The sequence below is a fragment of the Oryctolagus cuniculus genome, chromosome 1 (assembly GCF_051225735.1).
Source record: "Oryctolagus cuniculus isolate XC-2025 breed Fujian yellow rabbit chromosome 1, ASM5122573v1, whole genome shotgun sequence".
Classification (NCBI taxonomy): domain Eukaryota; kingdom Metazoa; phylum Chordata; class Mammalia; order Lagomorpha; family Leporidae; genus Oryctolagus; species Oryctolagus cuniculus.
Genome location: NC_142867.1, coordinates 238242932 through 238267501, shown reverse-complemented (window position 1 = coordinate 238267501; position 24570 = coordinate 238242932). Strand labels below are relative to the sequence as shown.

At 58.8% G+C, this 24570-nt stretch overlaps 1 protein-coding gene across 14 annotated transcripts in view; it reads right to left on the bottom strand.

Annotated features, from left to right (window-relative positions):
* The window catches only part of CACNA1B (calcium voltage-gated channel subunit alpha1 B), a 201815-nt gene extending 181235 nt beyond the window's left edge, over positions 1-20580 (bottom strand). For 13 of the 14 annotated variants that reach the window (XR_016229208.1, XM_070068094.2, XM_070068043.2 and 10 more), the window contains exons 1-3: positions 20155-20580; positions 19414-19520; positions 16499-16638 (exon numbers count right to left, since the gene is read on the bottom strand). Coding sequence is in view for 13 of the 14 variants with exons in the window: in XM_070068094.2 (XP_069924195.1) it covers positions 16499-16638; positions 19414-19520; positions 20155-20437 (530 nt within the window). In the remaining variant the exon portion in view is untranslated. 14 annotated transcript variants of the gene reach the window in all.
* Between the last annotated feature and the right edge of the window lie 3990 nt (positions 20581-24570).

Here is a 24570-nt window from a genome sequence, read left to right as displayed (position 1 = left end):
GCTGCACCCTGGGCTCAGTGGGTCAGGCTTGCAGGAACCTGAGCCCCACAGCCAGGACCCTGGAGTCCGGTGACCATGGTACAAGCCATAGCCTCTGTCTTCCTGGCTGCTGGATTTGGAGAAGGCACCAGTGTCCTTGTGACTTGCTACCACAAGCAAAGTGAGGGACCAAGAGGCATCTGCCTCATGTTGCAAGGAGAGGGGTTTGCAGGCCAGGGCAGGGGCCTCCAGCCCAGTGGGACAGCCCATCAAGATGGTGCAGGGAGGCAGGCAGGAACTCCTCTGTCACTGACAAGGCAGATGCTGATTCTTGCCCAAGCGGCTGCAGGCGGTTGCCATGGAAGCAGCCTGAGTCTTGGTCAGAGATGCTAGGGGCCCCCTCACAGTCCCTGCCCAGTCCTCATTCCAAGAAGCATGGGCCCAGGGCTCTGAGGCACCCCCCCACCCAATATCAAGAGACCTCAGACTCCACAGAATAGAGTGGCTGGCCTTGCCTGCGGAGACCCCAGCCCTGAGGACAAGCCTGGCAGCAGACAACACTCACATCTTACTCAAAATGCTGTGGGCTACTAACAGCATGCTAGGGATACTCAAAACACCTTCTGAGCTCACCTCATTCTGACAGGGAGCACGCCCTGTGGAACAGCCCATTGAGCACATCCAGTGTGTCTAGGCTCAAACCATGGGTCTGGACCTGGAACTGTGACCCAGGAGATACCAGAGTCGCCGTGACATAACCCAGTGCCTCACACCCCACACAGTGACACAGGGAAGTGGCACAGGGGAGCTGCAAGGCAGACAGGACCCCAGCCAACTCCCTCAAGGTAGGCTGGGTTGTATAGCCCTCCCTCTGACCTCTCTGGCTCCTGCCACTTCCCCCAGGAGGACAGTGTGTCTGGGCTGGCAGAAGTGCCCTGTCCAGCTTTGGTCAAGAACATCAAAGCTCTGCCTGGCAGTGAAAGCCCCAGGAGGAGCCTCCAGGGACTGCTGCAGTTCTCGGGGAAGATTTTACTCTTCCTGCATTTCTGAGGGCCAAGCTTGTCAGCTCAGAGCACAGACTCAAACTCAGTCCAGCTGGAAACCCCTCCCACTCCTGACTCCATCTGCAGGACCTTGGGCAAGGCTTGTACCCCTCTCAGCTTCCACTCTGTAAAATGGGTGTGTTCCCTCTTCCTGGCAGTCACAAGGAGCCCTGGCAATGGAGGCCAAGCAGGGGCCAAGATTTCTAACCCCACTTGCAGGAACTAGGCAGCACACCCTGAAACCTGCAGGATGAGTCTCAGAGATGCTCTCAGAAAATAACATGGAGCCGGCGCTGCCATAGCTCACTAGGCTAATCCTCCACCTGCGGCACCGGCACACCGGGTTCTAGTCCCGGTCGGGGTGCTGGATTCTGTCCGGGTCGCTCCTCTTCCAGTCCAGCTCTCTGCTGTGGCCCGGGAGTGCAGTGGAGGATGGCCCAAGTGCTTGGGCCCTGCACCCCATGGGAGACCAGGAAAAGCACCTGGCTCCTGGCTTCGGATGAGCGCGGTGCACCAGCCGTAGCGCACCAGCCGCAGCGGCCATTGGAGGGTGAACCAACAGAAAAAGGAAGACCTTTCTCTATCTCTCTCACACTGTCCACTCTGCCTGTCAAAAAAAAAAAAATAGTAACATGGAAATGTCCAAGTTTCAAGAAAAAGTTAGTGATAATACAAAACACAAGATCACAACCTGAATGAAGAAGGGATCACAGATGCCAACTCCATCATGACAGATGGGTCGAAGTTGACGAGGACTTCAGAGCAGTTAGCATAAAAATGCTTCAACAAACTCCCAAGCTAGAGCACATTATCACAGAAATGGGCATATAAAGAAGAACCAAATGGGGCCGGCGCCGTGGCTCAATAGGCTAATCCTCCACCTTGCGGCGCCGGCACACCGGGTTCTAGTCCCGGTCAGGGCGCCGGATTCTGTCCCGGTTGCCCCTCTTCCAGGCCAGCTCTCTGCTATGGCCAGGGAGTGCAGTGGAGGATGGCCCAGGTGCTTGGGCCCTGCACCCCATGGGAGACCAGGAAAAGCACCTGGCTCCTGGCTCCTGCCATCGGATCAGCGCGGTGCGCCGGCTGCAGCGGCGGCCATTGGAGGGTGAACCAACAGCAAAGGAAGACCTTTCTCTCTGTCTCTCTCTCTCACTGTCCACTCTGCCTGTCAAAAATAAAAAAAAAAAAAAAAAAAAAAAAAGAAGAACCAAATGAAAATTTGTAGCTGAAAAGTCCAATAACAAAAATGAAAAGCTAAGTGAATGGGCTCAACAGTAGAACCGGGGACAGAAGACTGACACAGTACATGTGGTGCAGCAGCTGACACCACACGAGAGTGCCTGAGTTTGAGTTCTCACTCCATTCCCGATTCCAGCTTCCTGCTAACGAGTGCCCTGGGAGGCAGAGGAGATGGCTCAAAGATGTGGACCCCTGTCATCCACATGGGATACCTAGATGGAGTTCCTGGATGCTAGGTTTAGCCTGACCCAACTCTTAGTGTTTTGGGCAAATGGGGAATGGAGCAGTGGACCCTGTCTGTGTCTCTGTTTTTCAAATAAATAAGTTTTTAAAAATGAACTGAATACGGGCTGGCACTTGTAGCACAGTAGACTAAGCTGCCACCTGCAGTGCCAGCATCCCATATGGGCTCCAGTTCATGTCCCAGCTGCCCCACTTCCAATCCAGTTCCTGCTGTGATCTAGGAAAGCACTGGAAGATGGCCCAAGTGCTTGGGCCCCTGCACCTGAGTAGGAGACCCAGAAGAAGCTCCTGGCTCCTGCCTTTGTATCAGCGCAGCTCCAGCCATTGCGGCCATTTGGGGAGTGAACCAGCAGATGGAAGACCTCTCTCTGTCTCCCCCTCTCTCTGCAACTCTGCATCTCAAATAAATAAATAAATAAATCTTTAAAAAAAAAAAAAACACTGAAATAACAACATTAGGAAATGGGTGTTGTTACCGACAAATTACTTCAAAAAGCTTGTGGAAAACAGAAAAATGTGCATTTTGGTGCAAAACATTTGGAAACCCATGCCTGTTTTTCATTGTATGCATTTTTTTCGTGGTATGCATTTTCTGTGAACTTTTTAAAGATTCTTTATGTGCATCTATTGCAAATTTTTTTGCATTAAAACAAACTTATATTTGAATTCCACTGAATTTCCATCAATGTTTTCTTTTAAAGATTTATTTATTTACTTGAAACTCAGAGTTGCAGAGAGAGAGGGAGAGACACAAAGAGAGATCATGCATCCACTGGTTCACTCCCCAAATGGCCACAGCAGCTTGGTGGCCAGGCAGTAGCGAGGAGCTTCATCCAGGTCTCCCTCGTGGGTGATAGGGGTTCAGGCACTTGGCCCATCTTCCACTGCTTCCCCAGGAGCATTAGAAAGGAGGTGGACCAGAAGTGGAGCAGCTGGGACTTGAACCAGAGCTCATGTGGGATGCTGGTTTTTCAGGTAGCAGCTAAACCTGCTATGATACAACACTGGCCCCTGAACTTCTTGAAGTGCCCTTGTGTGTAATGCAATACTTAAAGCAAGTACTACAAACCTAGACAAGAGGTACATTAAAAATTCTATAGAGGCCGGCGCCGCGGCTCACTAGGCTAATCCTCTGCCTTGCGGTGCCGGCACACCAGGTTCTAGTCCCGGTCGGGGCGCCGGATTCTGTCCCGGTTGCCCCTCTTCCAGGCCAGCTCTCTGCTGTGGCTAGGGAGTGCAGTGGAGGATGGCCCAAGTACTTGGGCCCTGCACCCCATGGGAGACCAGGATAAGTACCTGGCTCCTGCCATTGGATCAGCGCGGTGCGCCAGCCGCAGCGTGCCGGCTGCGGCGGCCATTGGAGGGTGAACTAACGACAAAGGAAGACCTTTCTCTCTCTCTCACTGTCCACTCTGCCTGTCAAAAAAAAAAAAATTCTATAGATAATTAAAAACAGAATTCAAAAATATTTTCAAGTAACCCACAGGAAATTCAGGAGAAAGAAACAAGAATAAAAGAGATCAAATAGAAAACAAAATAGCACATTTACGTCCCAAGATATAAATAATTATATTAAGGGGCCGGCGCTGTGGCATAGCGGGTAAAGCCGCTGCCTGCAGTGCTGGCATCCCATATGGGTGCCAGTTCAAGACCTGGCTGCTCCACTTCCTATCCAGCTCCCTGCTATCGCCTGGGAAAGCGGTAAAAGATGGCCCAATGCCTTGGGCCCCTGCACCCACATGGGAGACCTGGAGGAGGCTCCTGGCTCCTGGCTTTGGATCGGCACAGCTCCAGCTGTAACGGCCAACTGGGGAGTGAACCAGCGGATGGAAGACCTCTTTCTCTCTCTCTCTCTCTCTCTCTCTGCCTCACCTCTCTGTGTAACTCTGACTTTCAAATTAATAAAACTTTAATAATAATAGTAAATGGGGCTGGCGCCGCGGCTCAATAGGCTAATCCTCCACCTAGCGGCGCCGGCACACCGGGTTCTAGTCCCGGTTGGGGCACCGGATTCTTTCCCGGTTGCCCCTCTTCCAGGCCAACTCTCTGCTGTGGCCAGGGAGTGCAGTGGAGGATGGCCCAAGTACTTGGGCCCTGCACCCCATGGGAGACCAGGAGAAGCACCTGGCTCCTGGCTTCGGATCAGCACGGTGCGCTGGCTGCAGCGCGCCAGCCGTGGCGGCCATTGGAGAGTGAACCAACGGCAAAAGGAAGACCTTTCTCTCTGTCTCTCTCACTAGCCACTCTGCCTGTCAAAAAAAAAAAAAAAAAAATAGTAAATGGAAGTGACCTGAATAAACCAAATAAAAGCAAGAATTGATATAATGGGTTAAAAAATAACATGATCATATGCTGTCTACAAAAACTCATTGTAAATATAACATCATAGGTGGCTGGCGCCGTGGCTCACTTGGCTAATCCTCTGCCTGCGGCACTGGCACCCCGGGTTCTAGTCCCGGTTGGGGCACCGGGTACTAATCCCGGTTGCTCCTCTTCCAGTCCAGCTCTCTGCTATGGCCCAGGAAGGCAGTGGAGGATGGCCCAAGTGCTTGGATCCCTGCACCCGCATGGGAGATCGGGAGGAAGCACCTGGCTCCTGGCTTCGGATCAGCACAGCGCCAGCCATAGTGGCCATTAGGGGAGTGAACCAACAGAAGGAAGACCTTTCTCTCTGTGTCTCTCTCACTGTCTATAACTCTCTCTCTCTCTCTCACTGTCTAACTCTGCCTGGCAAAAAATAAGAAAATTAAAATTAAATAAAAATTAAGAAATATAACATCATAGGCAAGTTGAAAGTAAAGCTGGAGGAAGACACACAAATATTAATCACAAAAAAGTCACAGTGGGGCAGGCGCTGTGGCATAGTGGGTAAAGTCGCCGCCTGCAGTGCTGGCATTCCATATGGGCTCCAGTTCATGTGCCAGCTGCCCCACTTCTGATCCAGCTCCTGCTGTGGACTAGGAAAGCAGTGGAAGATGGCCCAAGTCCTTGGGTCCCTGCACTTGTGTGGGAGACCCGGAAGAAGCTTCTGGCTCCTGGCTTTGGATTGGCACAGCTCTGACCATTGCGGCCAACTGGGAGTGAACCAGCGGATGGAAGACATCTCTCTCTCTCTGCCTCTCCTTCTCTTTGTCTGCAACTCTTTCTAATAAATAAATAAATCTTAAAAAAAAAAAAAAAAAGACAACCTAGCTGCACTTGAGCCACCCACACAAAGCAAAAGTTAGAGTGTGGTGTGTCCTATAAAAAAGAGAAAGAGAAAGAAAAAAAAAGTAGCAGTGAATCTGTTTGTGTCATAGAAAGTGAAAGTCGGGGGGCCAGAGTCATGGTACAGCAGGTGAGGCTGCCTGAGATGTTGGTGTTTCATGTGAGCTGCTCCACTTCCACACCAGCTCCTGCTGTGGCCTGGGAAAGCAGTGGAAGACGACCCAAGTGCTTGGTCCCCTGCACCTGTGTGGGAGACCCGGAAGAAGTTCCTGGCTCCTGGCTTCAGCCTGGCCCAGGCTTGGCTGTCGCACCACTGGGAAGTGAACCAGCAGATGGAAGATCTCTCTCTCTCTCTCTCTCTCTCTCTCTCTCTCTCTCACTTGCTCTGTCTTTCAAATAAATAAGTCATTTTCTTAAAAAGCCCGCTCTCAACAATTGATAGAGCAACTAGACAGAAAAGGTGGTCTAGATAAAGAAGAAATCAGTAACATCTTTCAACAAACAGGAATTAATCCATATGACAGCAGACACACCTTTCGCAAGTGCCCATGGAACAGACACCAAGATCAACCCCGTCCTGGGCCTGAAACCGGGGCAGGTGCTGTGGGGTAGCAGGCCAAGCCACCACTCAGAACACCCACATCACACTTCAGGGTAGCTCAGGTCAAAATCTGCCTCGAATTCCAATGCAGCTTCCTGCTAATGCGACTGGGAGGCGGCAGGTGGTGGTCCAAGCAGTTGAGCCTCTGATGGAGTTCCCAGCTCCTGACTGCAGCCTGGCCCAGCCACAGATGTTGTGGGCATTTTGGAAATGAACCAGCAGATGTACAATCTCTCTCTCTCTCTCTCTCTGTCTCCCCCCCTCCCTCCCTCGCTCTATCTCTCTCTCTCTTTCTCTGCCTTTCAAACAAATTTTAAAACCTGCAAGTGCAAAATATTAAAATATGTAGTATACAGCTAAAGCAGCCCTGAAAAGTAAATTTGTAGTGTTATATGCACTCATTATGAAAGAGGAAAAGTCAGTCCTCATCACAAGAACTGAGACGGAGAGTGAAATAAGCCCAGAACAGGTGAAAGAAATAATAAAATACAGACAAAAATAAATGGGATTTTTTAAAGAGAGAAAATGAAACAAGGAACTAAATCTCTGAAGATGGGTAAAATTGACAAACCTCCAGCAAGACTGGAAAAAGGAGCAGACACAAAACTTGCCCATGTAAGGAACGCAACAAAGGATCTCCTTACAAACCCTGCAGGCATCAGAAGAACAGAGCGCACACATGAACTTGACAGCTTACACAGGAACCTTCCTCAGACTGGACGAAGTGGAGTGGACGTTTGGCCTCAGTTAGGAAGCCCGTAGTCCACTGCCGAGGGTCTGGATTCCAGTGCTGGCTCTGCTCCCAATCCCAGCGCCCCACTGCTGTGCACCCTGAGAGGCAGTGGGTGGTGACTCGGGTACCGAGGCCCCTGCTCACATGGGACCCAAACGCAGTTCCAGGCTCCCAGCCTCAGCCTCATCTAGTCCTGGCTGTTGCAGGTATTTGGGAAGTAAACCAGCAAAGGCATGTCTGTGTCTTCCTAAACACAAACCATAACTCACCAAATATGAAATGGATAATTTGAATATTCCCAACAAGACACCCTCATGGGAGCAGAGGCGTGGCTCTCCCCAGATGCTACACATGCTGGGAAGAAGTGGAAGATGGCCCTGAGGGATTAGGAGACCAGGGAGGAGTTCCTGGCTCCAGGCTTCAGCCTGGCCCAGCCCTAGCTGTTGTGACCATTTAGGAAATAAACCAGAGGGTGAAAGATATATTCTTGTGTGTGCTCGTTCATTCTCTGTCTCTCTCTGTTGCTCTGCATTTCAAAGGAAAAAATTTTTAAAAATACAATTTCTAATCATACAAATACATATATGTAAATCTAATAAAACATGCAGAGAGGCTGGCGCCGAAGCTCACTAGGCTAATCTTACGCTTGCAGTGCCGGCACCCCAGGTTCTAGTCCCAGTTGGGACGCCGGATTCTGTCCCAGTTGCTCCTCTTCCAGTCCAGCTCTCTGCTGTGGCCTGGGAGGGCAGTGGAGGATGGCCCAAGTACTTGGGCCCTGCACCTGCATGGGAGACCAGAAGAAGCACCTGGCTCCTGGCTTCGGATCGGCGTGGTGCGCCAGCCACAGCGCACCGGCTGTGGCAGCCATTTGGGGGTGAACCATCAGAAGGAAGACCTTTCTCTCTGTCTCTGTCTCTCTCTCTCTCTCACTAACTCTGCCTGTCAAAAACAAAACAAAACAAAACAAAACAAAACAAAAAAAACATGCAGAGGATTGTATCTTGAAAGCTACATTTGCTGATGAAAGAAATCAAAGAATATCAGCATACGGGGCTAGTGTTGTTGCGTAGTGGGTAAAGCTGCCACCTATGGTGCTGGCATCCCATATGGGCGCCAGTTCAAGTCCCGGCTGCTCTACTTCCAATCCAGCTCTCTGCTATGGCCTGGGAAGGCAGTAGAAGATGGCCCAGGTCCTTGGGCCCCTGCACCCACGTGGGAGACCCAGAAGAAGCTCCTGGCTCCTGGCTTCAGATCAGCACAGCTCCAGCGGCTGTGGCCATCTGGGGATTGAGCCAACAAATGGAAGACTCTCTCTCTGCCTCTGCCTCTCTGTAGCTCTGCCTTTCAGATAAATAAATAAATTTAAAACAAAGAATGTCTACACAGATGAGGTGGAGAAACAACCTGTGCTCATAGATTGGAATCTGAACATAGTAAAAACATCACTTCTCTCCAAACATACAATTCTAGCTAAGGGTGTTTTTCTGTGTGTATATTGACAAGTATTCTAGAATTTATATGGAAAGAAAAAAAAAACAGCTAAAACAATGTGAAAAAAAGAATTAAGTAGGAGGAATGAGCCTGCCCAATTTTAAGAGCAGAGACATAGCTACAGTAGGCAGTGCAGTGTGGTCTGTGGAGCCACAGCCACACAGCAGAGACATAACTACAGTAGGCAGTGCATGTGGTCTGTGGAGCCACAGCCACACAGAGCAGAGACATAACTACAGTAAGCAGTGCATGTGGTCTGTGGAGCCACAGCCACACAGAGCAGAGACATAGCTACAGTAGGCAGTGCATGTGGTCTGTGGAGCCACAGCCACACAGAGCAGCAGACAGAAGAACTCAGGGCCAGTGTTGTGGTACAGCTGCTGCCTGTGACATTAGCATCCCATGTGGGCACCAGTTCAAGTCCCAGCTGCCCCACTTCTGATCCAGCTCCCTGCTAATGGCCTGCGAAAGCAGCGGAAAATGGTTCAAGTGCCTGAGCCCCTGCACCCAAGTGGAAGACCGAGAAGAAGCTCCCGGCTGCTGGTTCAGCGTGGGGCTGTTGTAACCATTTGGGGAGTGAATCAGCGGATGGAAGATCTTTCTTTCTGTCTCTCCCTCTCTCTCTGTAACTCTACCTTTAAATAAATATAATTTAAAAAAAAAAAAAAGAAGAAGAAAGCAGTCAGAAATAAACCCAGCAGATTTTTTTGACAAAAGTACAAAACAACTCAATGAAGAAAATACAGCCTTTTCAATAAATGGTCCTGGAGTAACCAGAGATCCACTGGGCAGAAATGGAAGAAGAAAAAAAAAAACACTTCAGCCAATGCCTCGCACCCAATACAAAACTTAGCTCAAGGTGCATCGTAGATTTGTATAAAACATAAGATGATAAAACCTTTAGGAGAAAGACTCACAGGAGAAAATCTTCGTGGTTGGGTTGGCCAAGGGCTCTTGGACTCAACACCACGAGCACAGTCCACAAAAGGGAAAATGGACACGTGGGAGCCACTGAAACGCAAGACTTAAGGCCCTGTTAGGAAAGAAAAAAAAATGGGGCCTGGCCCTGAGGCGCAGGAGGCCAAGCCACAGCCTGCAGTGCCAGTATCCCACAGCAGCACACCGGTTCAAGTGTCAGGGGCTTGGCTTCAAATCCAACTCCCTGCTGCTGTGCCTGGGAAAGCAGCAGAGGACACCCACGTGCTTGGGCCCTGCACCCACACAGCAGATCCAGAAGCAGCTTCAGGCTCCTGGCTTCGGCCTGGTCCAGCCCTGGCTGTTGCAGCCAGCTCGGGAGTGAACCAGCAAGTGGAAGATATTTCTCTCTCTGTCTCTCTCTCTCTCTGGCTCTCTGCCTTTCAAATAAATGAAATAAACTTTAGAGAGAGAGAAAAAAAAAAGCTACAGACTGGAAAAAATATTTGCAAACATATCTGACAACACATGAATTTGAAACAATCCAGTCGGAACATGAGCAAAAACAGGTGGACACAGACTCCCACCAAAACGCGTTTACAGACAGGAAGTGAGCTCCCAAAGACGCCCAGGACTAGGGGTCACAGGAGACCCCTCAGCCAACAAGCAGGATGGCAGCATGGGCAGACACAGAGAGCCAATGCCAGTGAGGGTCCTGGCCACCAGGTCTCTCAGGGCTGGTGGACACAGCCGCGGCACAGCCAGCAATGTGTTCCCCGTCATCCATCCCAGAGGCACGAACGCTGACATTCACACAGGGGCCTACGCACACCATGCACGGCAGCAACAACGCCCGCGTCCTGTGACCGGCAAACGGCTAAGCCACGCAGCTGCTCCACAGCACGCACCTCCCAGCACGGAGAAACCAACTCATGCCAGGACCTGGGCGGCAGGCAGTCCAGTGGCATGGTTCATGATGCGTTGTCCTTAAAACAACAAAATCACAGGCACAGAGAATCGGCTCATGGCTGCCGGATGCAGGCAAGGCCGAGGCAGTGCGAGGCAGGGCAGGGCTAGGCGGGAGAGCCCCTGGGCGTTGGGATTCTACAGTTAGCTCAAAATAAATACTGTTTCAGAACGAGGCCTCCATGTCCGCATCCAGCTTGCGTGGTTTGCAGAATGATTTTATCAGGCCAGCAGCCAGCACAGAAGAAACCTGACAGGGAGTCAGCTTTTACTTTTTATTTATCTTTGCACGTCTCCGATCCCACACTGCCCACTCTCCTCTTCCTGCCAATCTGGGAGAGATCCGCAGGGCTCTGTGACCAGGCCTGCACCCACACTCCAGGCTGGGGACCCAGGAGCAAATGCACACCCCGGGAACTGCCCCTCCTGGGCGAGGCACAGTCCAGGCTGCCTTGCACTGCATCCCTGGGGAAACCCAGCCTCCACCCCTGCCTATTGATTGGCTGAGATGGGAAAGGAAGTGCTGACTGCTGTCCATCTGGAGCCTTCCCTCCCCCCACAGCACTCCCAGAACAAGGGTCTGAGATAGCAGGTGCTGGGGAGGGGCCGGCAAGCTGGGGGAGGATTGGGAGAGGCTCCCTTGGGAGTTCCTGCCTCAAACAGGAGGGGCTCCCCCCTGCCTGCAGCCTGGCCCATCTTTGGCCCCCGTGAGGCCCCTTGTCACCAGGCAGTGACAGGAGGTGTGAGAAGCACCACAGTCAGGACGGAGCCAGAGGAGGGGACAAGGGTGCCGGAATCTTTACACAGGGCCTGTGACACTGCAGGCTGTGGGCTGTACCAGGATGGCGTCCTGGGCCTCCAGCTTCATCGCCTCCCCATGCCACCGCTGTCACTCACCAGCTATCACCACATGGGCACCCTGAACCTGGGTTTCCAGCCTCCAAGACCTAGACACACACATCTGCTGTCAACACCGTCCAGGCCAGAGGCCTTGTCTGTTGGTACAGCCAGGAGAGCTGTTGCAGGCACCCACGGGAATGAGGTGGCAGAAACGACTTTGTGTCTGGAGCCAGAGCCAGAGCAGGGCAGCCTCTGGGAGTGGGCAAGTCCAGCCAGGTAGACAGCAGGGTCTGGGGCTGGGAGGCAGGAAGGCCCCGGTGGAGGAGGACCCTGGTGCCCAGCACTGCCACCCGGGCCCAGACTCGGGGTTTGTGTGGTCAGCTGAGTGGTGGGGGCAGCCTCTGAGCCTTGGAGAAAGGAGACTTACGGGGGGGGGGGGGGTCTGCAAGGGCTGAGGCTGACAGGTCATAGGGCCGGCGGAAGCTGGGCGGTTGTTCTGTGACCTGCTAGGAACCTACACTCCAGGTCCCTGCTCTGTCTGGCTGCTTGCTGGAACTGAGAACGGCAGAGAACAAGCTACAAACAGGATGGATGGAGGGGTGGGGGTGGTGAGGAATCCAGCAGCCCCTCCACCTGCACGGCCTGGGAAGGCCCAGGAGCCAGGCCGGCACCTGCAGTCCCACCCACTCCAGGCCTAGTAACACAAGAAGCCATTAGCAGCCATTCCCGCCTCAGTGTGAATTTGCAGCTCTCAGCTCCCGTGCTGAGCTGAGCGGGGAGGCAGCCTGCGGGGGAAGCCACCACCCAGTGCAGCGAGGCAGGAGCTTGAATCCCCGCAAACCCTGGGCCAGCTGCCCCAACCTCTGTGTCTGGGCTCCGGAATGCAGCAGCTGGTGGGGGCAGCACTGGGGGAGGGGTGTGCACAGACTCGGGGGGCTTCCACCAAGCGAGGCGGCAAGGTGGCTTTTACTGCTGACAACCAGTGCAGACCCACCTGAGAACCCTGGCCAGGCCCCTTCTGCCCATAATCCGGCCCCACACAGCTGTGCCCCAGCTCCGAGCAGGCCCCAGGCTGCACTGCCCCCTGCCCCTCCTCCCTCCTCCCTCCTGCTCAGTCCAAGACACCCCCAAATCCAGCCTTGAAGGCTTCCCAGTGTTTGTGAGTGACCCAAAGGCCTCCCAGCATGTGGTCCCTGCAGCTACTGAGGGCCAGCCCAGCACACTGGCCTGTCCCTACCTACTGCAGCTGTGAGCTCAGGGTCAGCTGCTCAGACAACAAACCCTCCCTGGGGAGAAAGGGAGCGTATACCTGCAGGACTCCCACACCTGGAGCCCAGCCGGGTAAGAGGCTCGGGCACAGGAAGGCACCACCGTGAGCAGCACCGAGCTCGTGGGCCAGGGACCTGGTGCACACGTCAGGCCCAGAAGCTGTGACCTGTGACTGGGGTGGCAAGGAGGCCCATCGTCCCCAGCGCCACAGAGACTGCGGCTGGCCCACGCGCAGTCCAGCCAACATCAGGAGGGTAGAGCCTGAACCCCTCCACACTGGTAGACAGGGTCAGTGCCAGCCAGGGGCCCAGCTCTGGCTCAATCCAGGCAAAGAAACAGAGCAGAGAGGAGGCACAGAGGAGTGGGGGGGTCCCAAGTGTGGAAGACGGGGCCCCCCCACCATGATGGCCTCCAGGCCCTGCAGAACCAGCACAGACCTCAGCCTGGAGGAGCCGCAGCTGAGCCACACCCGGGCCCTGTCCACAGCATTCTGGAGCCCCACATGTAGGACTGGCAGTTCTAGGGTGCCCATTCAGGGACACCACAGGTGTCCTCCACCAGGCCTGCTGTGAGTCACTAAGGAGGGCTCAGAGATGCCGCATGCGGACCTCGAGCCCAGGCTCCAGGACCACTTCTCAGAAGGCAGCCCCTCCCCGACGGGCTCCAGCCACATGGGGTAGCGTCACGCCCTCCAAAACCATTTCACGTCTCAGGTGGGGAAGGGGAGAGGGCACCCAGGACCCCCTGGTGGAGTCTCAGCCCTAGACCTGAGAGCTGAGGTGGTACCTGCATGGGGGTTTTCTCTGCTCACTGCTGGACGAGCCCTGGAGTTGGCCCATGCTCAAGTCCAGTCTCTCGGAGTCTCCTGTGCCTGAGCTCAGACGAGGGCTGTGGCTGGCCCTGTGTGGTGCCCCTTGCCCTGAGGGGGACTCTGTGAAGCCTAGCCGTGCACCTGCTCTGTCTCTCCTGCACCGTCTGTATCCACGTGCCCAGAAAGGAAGCAGCAGGGGTCACCAGCAGGCAACAGCTGAGTCCAGGAGGCTCAGGTCGGCAGTGTCCATGGGCTGGCCATGGGTGGCCAGTGGCAGTAACCACTGAGCTCCATGGCCCACACTGCTTTTCCCCTAAGTCTGAGGCCAGGGAGGGAAGGCCAAGCTCTAATTAGTGTCCTAGAAAGAAATCCCAGCTTTCTTTGGGGTGAAATGAGATGCAGTGGCTGGGAGTGTCTCCTTGGGGAGCCACCTGTGAGCTGAGAAAGTTAGCCTGCTGTCCCCCAGGACACCAGACAGGTTGGGCCTAATGAGGGGAGGATGGTCCTGCCCCAGGTGGATCCAAGAAGGGGAGGCCAGGACATGGGGACACCCAGGGGGACCGCAGCTGCTGGACGGCTGGGTCCGTGCACCCCAGTCTCCCTCTGCTCCAGGAGGCCAGCAGGCTTGGCCCCTGTGGGTCGTGCCCAGCACAAATGGGATAGGGCCGTGGAGCTTACAAAGCCCTCTTTACCCTCCCTCCTCTCTGCCTCATTTCTCTGTCACGCTTTGCCACAAGACTCCCCAGAAAGTAAAAGAGCTGCCTCGGGGAGCCTCTCCCAGTGCTGTTTTGCCAGACCCGGCTCTTACCCCGCCGCTCGGCTCCTGTCGCAGATGCCCCAGCCAGTGACCACCTGTAAACCCCGGCTGCCCTGGGCTTGGCCGCCAGGCAGTGTCTCCTCTGTGCTCCCTACACCCTAGGAATCCTATGGGGTCCCACTGTGCCCCTCATGGCCCCAGCTCCCCGCTCAAGGCCACCACCACCACCACAAAGCCTAACCCTGGCCTTGTCCTCTGGTTTTCTCTGTGGGAAACGGGGTGGTCTCTGCTGCAGGCCCTTAGCCCTGAGGCCTCCACTGCACCTCTCCAGGGGGCCAGGGGCTGCCTTGTCCACAGGAGACACAGCCTCAGGACTGGGGCGTGGTGGGCTCTGGTCACTCCTGGGTCTGCCACACGTGCAGGTGCTCAGGATAGGGTAAGACTGAGTGATGAGTGAGTGGGGATGAGGGGCAGCTCCAGTGGCCAGACACGCACACGAGCAGAGGGACAGATGGACAGAGGGTGCAACACCAGGAGCTGCACGACCAAGCAGGACGAGCAGGTACCCCCAGGCTGAGGCCCCAGAAGCACACCCTGACCACGGCACCCCGGACCAGTCCTGCAGCGCCACCGGCGGCCACACTTCCTTCAAGGAGGAAGTGGGGCAGGCAGACTTCTCTTGGGCAAACTCAGGAATGGACCAGGAGCCAGGAGCCATGACAAGGACACAGCATCCTAAACAGGGACCCAGCTGGCTCTGTCCTCACCCACGGGACCAAGGGAAAGTCCTGGGTGGTCACCCTTGGACTGCCCCAAAGGGGAACAGAGCCCCCAGATGACCCCAGCTACCCAGGACAAACAGGCCCATGAGGGCAGGCAAGGCCCCTGGCAGCCTCAGTGCCACAGGGTGCTGACAAGACCTCTCAGTTCTCCGGGCCCCTCACAGCTTCTCCAACCTGTGTGGGATCCTCCAGCCTGGAGCCTGAGACCCCCAGCCCAAACCTCTCCCAGAGCTGACTGCAGCCCCAGGCACAGCCCAGATGCAATGTGGGGCAACAGCCTGGCCCCCATGCCCTGAGCAGGTGTGTGCCTGCCAGGGCTTACACCCTCGCACACTGAGGGCAAGAATCGAGGTGGGGGCACCCCCACAACCCCCACACCAGCCTGAGGCAGAGGGACCCCGGCTACCACTGGGGAGGAATCCAGCTTCACTGGGCACCCGTCCAGGGCGTCACCGCCTCGGCACACCAATTACACAAACCCTAATTAAAACCAACGAAGTAACGAGAAACACCGGCGCGCAGCTCCCCAGGGGCCGGCTCCCCTGCGCATGCAACCCCCAGCACAGGTCCTCTGCCCCATGGGGCCCAGGCAGGAGCAACTGAGTGGCTCCCTGGGCAGCCCTGGGGTGCACGTGAACCCACTGGGGGTTCCCTTCCCAGCCCAGGGCTGTCGCGGAGGCCGCACAGGCAGCGAGAGATGGTCAAGGGATAGAGATCAGAGACAGAGATGGGAGAGGGGAGGATGTCAGGAGAAGATGCAGACAGAAGCCGGGAGGGAGGGGCCCAGGGCCAGCATGGGTCTGGGGGCTCACAGGGACTCATGGAGGGACTCAAGCTCCCCTGGATCTGGAGCCCAGCCTCGCATCCCCACCTCCAGCACCATGAGCAGCACCCAGGAGGTCAGGTCAGCTGTGAGCACCCACGGACACCCCAGGGCACCCCCGGCTCGCTCACAAGGCATAGGCTCAGTGCCCCTCCCAGGCGCCCGCCCCACGCTTCCCCCAGGGACATCCTGAAAACGACGATGCAGCAGGCACCGTTCTCGTCCTAGGGGACCGAGGGGTAAACAGCATCGCCGCAACACAGGGGGCCCTCTTCCTCCCCCACCCGCCCTGGGCACGCATAGCACACGCGGCTCTCCCCCAGAGACAGCAGGGGCAGAGCAGCCACCAGGGCAGGAGCACAGAGCCTGCCTCACCCAGAGGGTTTCCTGCTCCCCACAGCAGGCCCAAGGCCCCAGGGAAAAACAGGCTGGTCCCTGCAAACAGGCTCTGTGGGAGCCAGGTCCCTAGGCTCCACTCCCTCTCCACCACCAGCAACGGCTCAGCTGTGGGCCTGAGAAATAGGCAAGGGTCCCCAAAGTGCCCCTCAGGGCAGAGGGGCAGCGGAGACTCCGATGGGCGGCCCAGGGACAAGGCCCACACTCCCAGCCTCAGCCACCCTCGGGTTAGCTTTCTAACTCTCCAGGTTGCTCAAGGACACGGGCTGAGCTCGGCAGGCATTAGACAGCCCCTCCCAGACTGCAGGCCGACCCGCTCCTCCCTGGGAAGACCTCACAGCCCAACCAGCAGAGACCTCCTCACACCTTTCCACGCAGGGGGCCCAGGCAGAGGCACACCTACCCCGTGAGGACTACCACGAAGTCCATGACGTTCCAGCCGTTCCGCAGATAGGAGCCCTTGTGCAGAACAAAGCCCAGGGCCAGGATCTTGATCCCCGCCTCGAAGCAGAAGATCCCAATGAAGTAGGGCTCGGTGTCGTCCTGCGAACAAGCACGTGGCAGGGTCCCCGCTGCCCGCAGCTCCCCAGCCCACATGCCACCTGCATGGGCTGTGGCTCCCTGTGCCCGTCACACCAGGGCTTGCCCTCATGCCTCCCACCTCTGGCACCCCAGCCTCTGCACTGGTTCACAGAGAGGCCAGGACCCAGCCCACTGGGACCTCACCCTGGCCTGCCCCAGGGAAGGCAGTGACAGGGACAAGGCTGTCTGCAGTGTGATCACTGAGTAGGGTGACAAGGACACCCCAATCCCCGTCATAAAGCACAGGCACATTTGGAAAAGCTGTCAAGACGCCAGCCGGGACACCTGAATCCCGCCTCAGTGCCGACTCTGCTCTGACTCCAGCTTCCTGCTAATGCGCGCGCTGGGCGGCAGTGGTGGTGCCCCAAGTGGCTGGGTCCTTGCCACACACATGGGAGACCTGGACGGAGCTCTGGCTCACAGCTCCAGCTCCGTCCCTGTCATTGTGGAGTCTGGGGAGGGGCCCAATGGCTGGGGACACTCTCTCTCCCTGCCTCTCAAATAAATGTTTAAAACTTTTTAAATAAAATAAAAATAAAAAGAAGTAGACAGAGGCGGAGAGGCAGAGTTGGACTCAAACCCAGGACCCCTCAGGGTCTGGCCCTGGGCCCCAGCCCCAGCACTAGGCTGCTGGACACAGCCAGCCTTCCCAGGATTCTGTGCAGCCAGCACAGCTGGACAGGAACCCACAGATCTTGGTGGAAAACAAGTGGGGATGGGTGCTCCAGGTGAAGGCAACGGCATGGCCAAAGGAAGGAAGACAAGAGACGGCTGACAGCGTCCCTCCCCCCAGGCCACGTCTGTGCCAACACGAGTGGCGCTGAGCAGAGCCGGGGCGGGGAGGCGGCTGTGGGAGGACGTGGCGCGGCACGTGACAGAGCAGAGCGTGGGCACAGGCGAGCCCGGGGGAGCTGGATGTGGAGGGAGGCCTGAGGACACTGGACACTAGCCCCGGAGGGCTGCAGCTTCAAGAGGCAGACCAAGGGGTGGCAGGGCTGTGGCCAGCCTGACCTCAGGACTGTGGACACCACAGCAGGAGGCTGCTGTGCCCTGCAGGGAGGGGCAGAGGCAGCAGGGGCTGGCCCGTGGAGGAGTTGCCAGCGGTGGGTGTGGCCAGTCCCCACAACCTGGGCCTGACTCCCAGGAAGGCTGTCCCCATCTGCCTCAGCCTGCACCTCCTCCTTGGCCTGTGGTGGAAGCTGCCGGCACCCAGGAGGCTGGGCCTCTGAGTGTCCATCGTGCTGGGCCTCTGAGCGTGCATCGTGCTGGGCCTCTGAGCGTCCATCGTGCTGCCCCAATGCTGACTCACCACAGGGGGCAGAGGGACCTGCACTCTCCCCGGCCTGAGGCTTCTGGTCCAGTTTAGTGGGGGAAGGGGGAGGGGCTGCTGACCACTGGCCCTGGGGGAACAACTGGGTCTGCCCAGCACAGCTCTTTCAGGAAGTGAGGCAGCAGCCCACTCTTGACCAGCACATGGCCCAGAGCTGGACTGGGAGGGAGTCTGGGTGGTGGTGCTCAGCAGGCCAGGGGCTCCTGTTGAAGGCAGCTCTGGAACTGATGGGTGGGTGGGACACGGAGTCCAGAAGGCCCCGCCCAAGTCCTGGCTGCAGGCAGCCGGGCAGCCCCCCTGACCCAGTCAGGCCCATGGGCTCCCGGGCAGCAGCACCAACCCCCAGGTCCTCTGCCTCCTCTGCGCCTCAGGTCTGAGCCTGGCTCTGGGCTTGGAGTCTGTGGATGGCCGATCAGACCTGCAGGGGGTCATGCTCTGCTCATTCACCTGACAGGCCAGCCCCTAGCCCCTAGGTGTGCACCCCCATCTGTGTGCACAAAGCAAGAACCCCACCCCAGCTACAAGGCCGGAGCTAGCACAGCTGGATGCCAGGCTCGGCCCTGACCCTGGGCAGGTCTCGTTGTCCTGGCTCCCCTGGGATCTACCCTGACAAAGTCCCCAGGAGCTCCGGCCACACCCTGGGTCCTGGTGCTGGAAGCTGGCAGCCTAACCACCCGCCTTCCCCATCAAGTCTCAGGGTAGACACTCATCCAGGTCAGAGCAGGCGTCTGAGGCCCAGAGAAGGCAAGAGAGAGCCCCAGGGTCCACGACTCACCCTTCGGGCATCACAGGGCTGGGACCAACTGCGCACTTCCTGCCCTGGGCTCCCTGAGAACTCCTGCTCCCCTGTCATCCACCCTGGCCCCCCCCAACCACAGACGCCCAAACTTAGCATGGACAGGGTCCCCCTCTGAGCGCTTCGCAAGCCTCATCTCAAGTAGGGTGGGAGGGAGAACAGGCGATCTCCTCAGGGATCCTGTCCACTCTTTAGATGCGGCCCCTGCCCCGCACCGGCTTTCAGCCCACACCGAGCCCAGCTGAGGGGCCAGGGCACTGTGCCCTCTCTTTGCAAGTGGTGCCCACCCCAGGACTCCACCAGGCTGAGGACCCCAGCCACACACCCTACAAACCTGCAGGAGATCCAGGGGGCTCCTGGCAGGAAGGAAAATGGCTTGTCTGGCCTGAGAGGCGGCCTCATGGGAGAAGGGGTTGTGGAGGAAGGATTGCGGCCCTCCGCCCTCATCCGCCCTCGGCCTCGGCTGCAGGGAGGCTGGCTGGACACCACCCCACAGAGCCTGGACAGGGGTCGCGTGGCCTCCGGGTTAGAGAGCAGCTGCCCGGTCCTCCACCGCAGGAGAAGGGTGTGCTCAGGCCCTGAAGGGCAGCGGGGCCCAGCCCGCACTCACCAGGCGCTCGGACATAGGCGTCTTGTCCCCGTCAGGGAGGTGCTGCTCCAGGGCCAGCACGATGCAGTTGGCGATGATGGTGGCCAGGATCATGTACTCGAACGGAGTGCGTGGGTTAAGGACCGGCGGGGGAGGGGTGGCCACGGGCGCGCTGCAGCAGCCAAGCGGCCGGCTCCCGGGGGCCCTCGCTCGGCCCCGCGCCCCCTCCCGCGAGGCGGGGCCGCTGCTGCCCCCTCCCCGCTCCCACCTCGGGCAGCGGCGGCGAGGCGGGGCCTCTGCGGCCCGGGCCCCCGCCCCCGCCGGCCGTCAGCACCGCGGACAGCGGCGCCGCCCGGCTCCGCCCGGCTGCGAGCCCCGAGGGGCGGGAGCGTGGACTCCAGGGCGGATCCGCGCGCGGCCGGGGGTCCCCACGGGGCCCGGGACACGTAGGACCCAAGACCCCGCGCGCGCACGCAGGCACCTGCGGCCCGGCGAGCGCCCGAAGGCGCCGACGCGCCCTCGCCTGCCGCCGGCAGCTCCTGAGCGCCGAGGAGCGCCGAGCCCCGGCCGAGGGGCTCCGCCCAGCCCCCGCCGCAGCCCCGCACGCGCCCGGCCGCGACGCGCCCCCTGGCCGCCTGGCCGCGCGGCCCCCGCAGCGCGCCCCCCGGATCGCACCGCGCCCCCTCCCCTCCCGGCCCCGCGGCCCCCGCAGCGCGCCCAGAGGCCCTGGCCGCGTCGGCGCGCGCAGCCCGGCAGGATATGGCCACTCGGTGATGCGCTTGGCGTATTTGCGGACGACGTTGTCCTCGCTGAAGACGAAGAGCGAGCGGTTGACGGTGAAGCAGTTCTGCTTGACCGGGATGGGGTTGTACAGCGCCATGGTCCGCGCGCGCTGCGCGATCGACTGTTTGTAGAGGACCCGCTGGCCCGGCGGCAGCCCCCCGGGGCCCGGGCCGCCAGCCCCGCCGGCCCCGCCGCCCCGGGCCCGCTCCGCGCCGCCCGCGCCCCCATAGCGGCCGCCCAGCTCGTCCCCGAAGCGGACCATGGCCACCGGGCGCCGCGCGCATCCCCGGCCCGGCGGCTCCGGCAGGGAGGGCGCGCCAGGCGATCGAGACGAAGCCGCCGCGGAGCTGCCGGACCGCACCGGACCCCGCCCGGCCCGGCCGCCGCCGCACCCGGCTCCGCGGCCCGCGCCACGCCCTATAAAGGGCCGGTCACGTGGCGGCTCCCGGCCAATCCGCGCCCTCCCGCCCGCCCCGTCCCGCCGGCCCCGCCCGCCGCCCGCCCCCGCCCGAGCCCCGCGGCGGGCGCGGGGCTGCACGGCCCTAGCCCCCGGCTGCATCCCGGGCGCGGGAGCGGGCGCGGCCGGGCTGGGGAACCGCGCGCAGGTGCGCTGCGGCGCCCAGGTATGCCCGGACAGACGGCGCTCCGAGGACCGCAAGTGGCTGCAGGGCCCGAGGCGCGGACGGCGCTGGCTGTAGCCGCGGGCCCGGGCCTCGCCCGAGAAGGCGCCGCCCCCGGCCGCGGGTCCCTCGAGTGGGCCTGCGCCCCCCGTCCTAGTCACCGCTCGCTGGCCCAGCTCCCGCGCTCAGGGACCCCCAGGTCCGCCGCTCGGTCGCCGCCCTCCACGCGCCCCGCACCCACGGACCGCAGGGTGCGGTCCCCGCTTGCAGGCGCCTCCGGTGGCCCTGCCGCGTGAACGGGGGTCGCGGAAGCGCGAGAGAGGGACTGGCTCTGCCTTCTGTTCCTATCACGGACACGTGGCGCTAGGGCACTGGCGGCCCAGGCCACAGCGAGCAGGGTGAGGCCAGGGGCCAGCAGCTCGGCGCCCAGCCCGGCACCTGGCCAGTGCGGTTCCAGCCTCAGTGGACGGAGTCGAGAGCCGCATCTTCCGAGGCCTCTCCTTGGCCACTGCGTGCTCCATGCCTCGTGGCCCAGGGTGGCTGCAACAGGCCAGTCAGGCCAGTCCCGATCTCATACAGAAAGGAAGGGCGGGCAAGGGGCAGCTTTGTAAAAATCGACCTGGGAAGACTTGTCCCCTCCCATGGCCTCACCGCAGGCCCCAGACAGTGAGGTGGGCGGAGTCACCCCAAAGGCAGGGCCCTCAGGAGGCGGGAAGCAGGTGGCCAGTTGGGCCCAGGTGGAAGTGGCCTGGACTCCATTCTCCCAGGGCTGACCACTGCTGCTGTGTCAGCCGTGAGTTGGGAGACAGAAACCGGGCTCTTGGTTTGGGGCCTGAGCTGCCGGTGTCTGGATGGAAGCTGGGCTGGGAACTTGATGCCGAAGGGGTTGTGAACCTGGGAGAGCCACAGAGCCCAGCTCCACGAGCACGCTGCTCTCGTGGCACCGCACACAGTGCCGGACAGGGTCCCCGTCCCTCGTCACGGGGCTCCAGCTGGCTCTCAACCGGAAGCTGGCCCGGCCTGCACCCGGTTCACTCATGTGTGGGAAGCAGCATCCTTGCTGTCCACGGGCTCAGTCTTCACCCCACAGCTCCCCTGCCCAAGCACCCTGGATGCCCTTGGTCTCACCACCTGCCTCTGGGACTTGCTGCTACTGGGGGAGCACCTTGCCCCCGCCACCCCTAACTTGCTGGCGTCTTGGCCTTTCCCTCCTGGCCTTGGTGTTTCTGCCCATCCGAGACCGGCTGTTGCCTTATCAGGACCTTGGGGAGCTAAGGCCAGTTTGTCCCCCGCCCCTGCTCCCGTCCGGGTGTGCAGTCCTGTGTCTGGAGAAAGTGCCTGCCTTCTAGCCCCAGCCCCGCTGTCCCTCCCAGCTGCTGCCGGCTCCTGGAAAGCTGGGCGCGCTGGCCCACACTCATGGTCACTTGGCTGTGCCATCACAACTCCCCCTCCCCCAGCCATCAGCAGCAGCTGTGTAGAAAGCAAAGCAGCTGAGACTCGACGTGGAGCCCATGTAGGACACTGGCATCGCAGGCTACCAGGGCACCAGCCCCAGGCTCCCCGGACTTTGGCCAGCATGCCAGCACCACACAGACCTGTCCTACCGTGCTGAGAACCCCAGCTCTGCACTCTGCACCCCACGCTGGACCACTGCCTACAGCTGTGCACTTTCCAGAATGGAAATCGGAAAACCGAGCTCGCCCAGCGGGCAGTCTTTGTCTCACGCAGCGTCTCCCGTCAGGTCCTCCTGTGTCTTTTGTGGCTCTCTTGCTCCTTTCTCCTCGGCACTGGATGAGACCCCCGGCTGGGGCCCCACGGCCACCACGAGACCCCCGGCTGGGGCCCCCAGGGCAGAAGGATGAGTAACGCGAGCTGCTTGCAGCTTGGCCGGTTGTGAGGACAGCTGCTGTGAACACACGCAACCCGGCTTCTGTGTGGACGTCCATCTTCACCACAGATGGGCAACACCCCGGTGCCTGCGTGGGACGGCTTGGCTCTGCGAGGAGCTGCCCTGTGCCGTCCAGAGCAGCTGTGCACACGGCGCTCCCCCAGCCATCACGGCTCACCGGCGTCAGCAGCGCCCGTCGGCCTCCCGTGTGTGCGGCCGAGCCGAGCAGCCCTGCCACAGGTGGCGCCTGCCGTGGTGAGGCTCCGCCCTGCTGCCGGCTCTTCAGTGGGCGTCTCCTCAGGGCTGCTTCCAGAACCCTCCGCCAGGTGTGGTCTGCGCGAGCTCCCGGAGCCTCAGTCTTCCACAGAGGAGCTTCATCTTTTTCAACAGAATTTGACAATTATTTTTCATGGATTTTTTTGTTTGTGAAAACGTCATCCCCAAACCCAAAGCCACATAGCTTTTCCCCCATTTCCTTATAGAAGTTTTGGAATTTTGCATCTTGCGTGTGGGCCTATGATCTATTTTGAGTTAATTTTTGTGAAAAGTGTGGGCCTGTCCCACTCCGGCTTTCCTCTTCTCCCTTCTTCCCCCTCCACCCTCCCTCCCTTGGCTGGGGGTGTCTTGCTCCCAGCTCCCTGGGTGAAGCTGGCCTTGTTCCTTGTCAGAGACGGACTGATCCCCACCTCTGGGCTCTGTGCTGTTGCGTGGGCCTGTGTGAGCCACGGGATGTTTTTCTTGTTGCTGTTTTTAAGATTTATTTATTTGAAAGGCAGAGTGATGTGAGGTGGAGACAGAGAGCTTCCAACGGCTGGCTCACTCCCTGAAATGGCCACAGAAGCTAGGGCTAGACCAAGAGGACTCCAGGAGCCAGGAGCTCCGTCTGGGTCTCCCGTGTGGACGGCAGGAACCCAAATACTTGAGCCATCTCTGCTGCCTTCCCGGGAGCATTAGCAGGGAGCTGGATCAGAAGCGGCGCTCTGATACTGGATCCTGGCAAAGCAGCGGCAGCTGAAGCCACTGCCCCACGAGGGCGGCCCCCGTACCACAGTGCCTTGATGGACTTGGGTCACCTCAGTCCTCAGCATTGGTCCAGAGGTGATAAAGCAGGCCAAAGCCCTGAGTCCCAGCAGGACTGCGAAGAGGACTTTGTCGATCTCAGCAGGACGGTGTGCTGTTTTCCTAAATATTTATTTGAGCAGCAGCAGGAAGAGAAAAAGGAGAGCAGCTGGTGACCTCCCCAGACTCGCACAGCAGTCCAGGCCTGGCTAGAGGTCAACGCTGGGAGCCAGGAGCTCCATGCAGACCCCTGGTGGGTGGCAGGAACCCACGTACTTGAGCCATCCCAGGCTGCCTCCCAGGGTGCACCAGCAGGAAGCTGGAGCTGAGAGCAGAGCTGGGACTTGAACCCAAGCACTCCTGATGGGATGCAGGAGTCCAAGCAGTGTTTGTTTTTTTAAATGCTTATTTATTTATGTATTCATTTGAGAGAGCTACAGACAGGGAGGGAGAGAGAGAAAGAGAGAGAGAGAGAGGTCTTGCACCTACTGGATCACTTCCCAAACAGCTGCAACAGCCACAGCTGGACCAATCCAAAGCCAGGAGCTTCTTCCAGGTCTCCCGTGTGGGTGCAGGGGCGCACGCACCTGTGCCATCCTGCACGCCCAGCAGCATTTTAACCATGCGTCAGACGCTGGTGCCTGGGGCTTTTGCTGGGATTGGTGGTGCCTTTAGGTGGAGTTGAGAACTGATGTCCTGGCTACACTGAGTCCCACACCCATGAGCACGGGACCTTCCTCACGTTTCTCATCAGCTCCGGCTCCAACTTGAAAGCTCTGTGGTGGTGTTTCCATCCCAGACTCCGTGGTTAACGCACAGTCGGCTTCT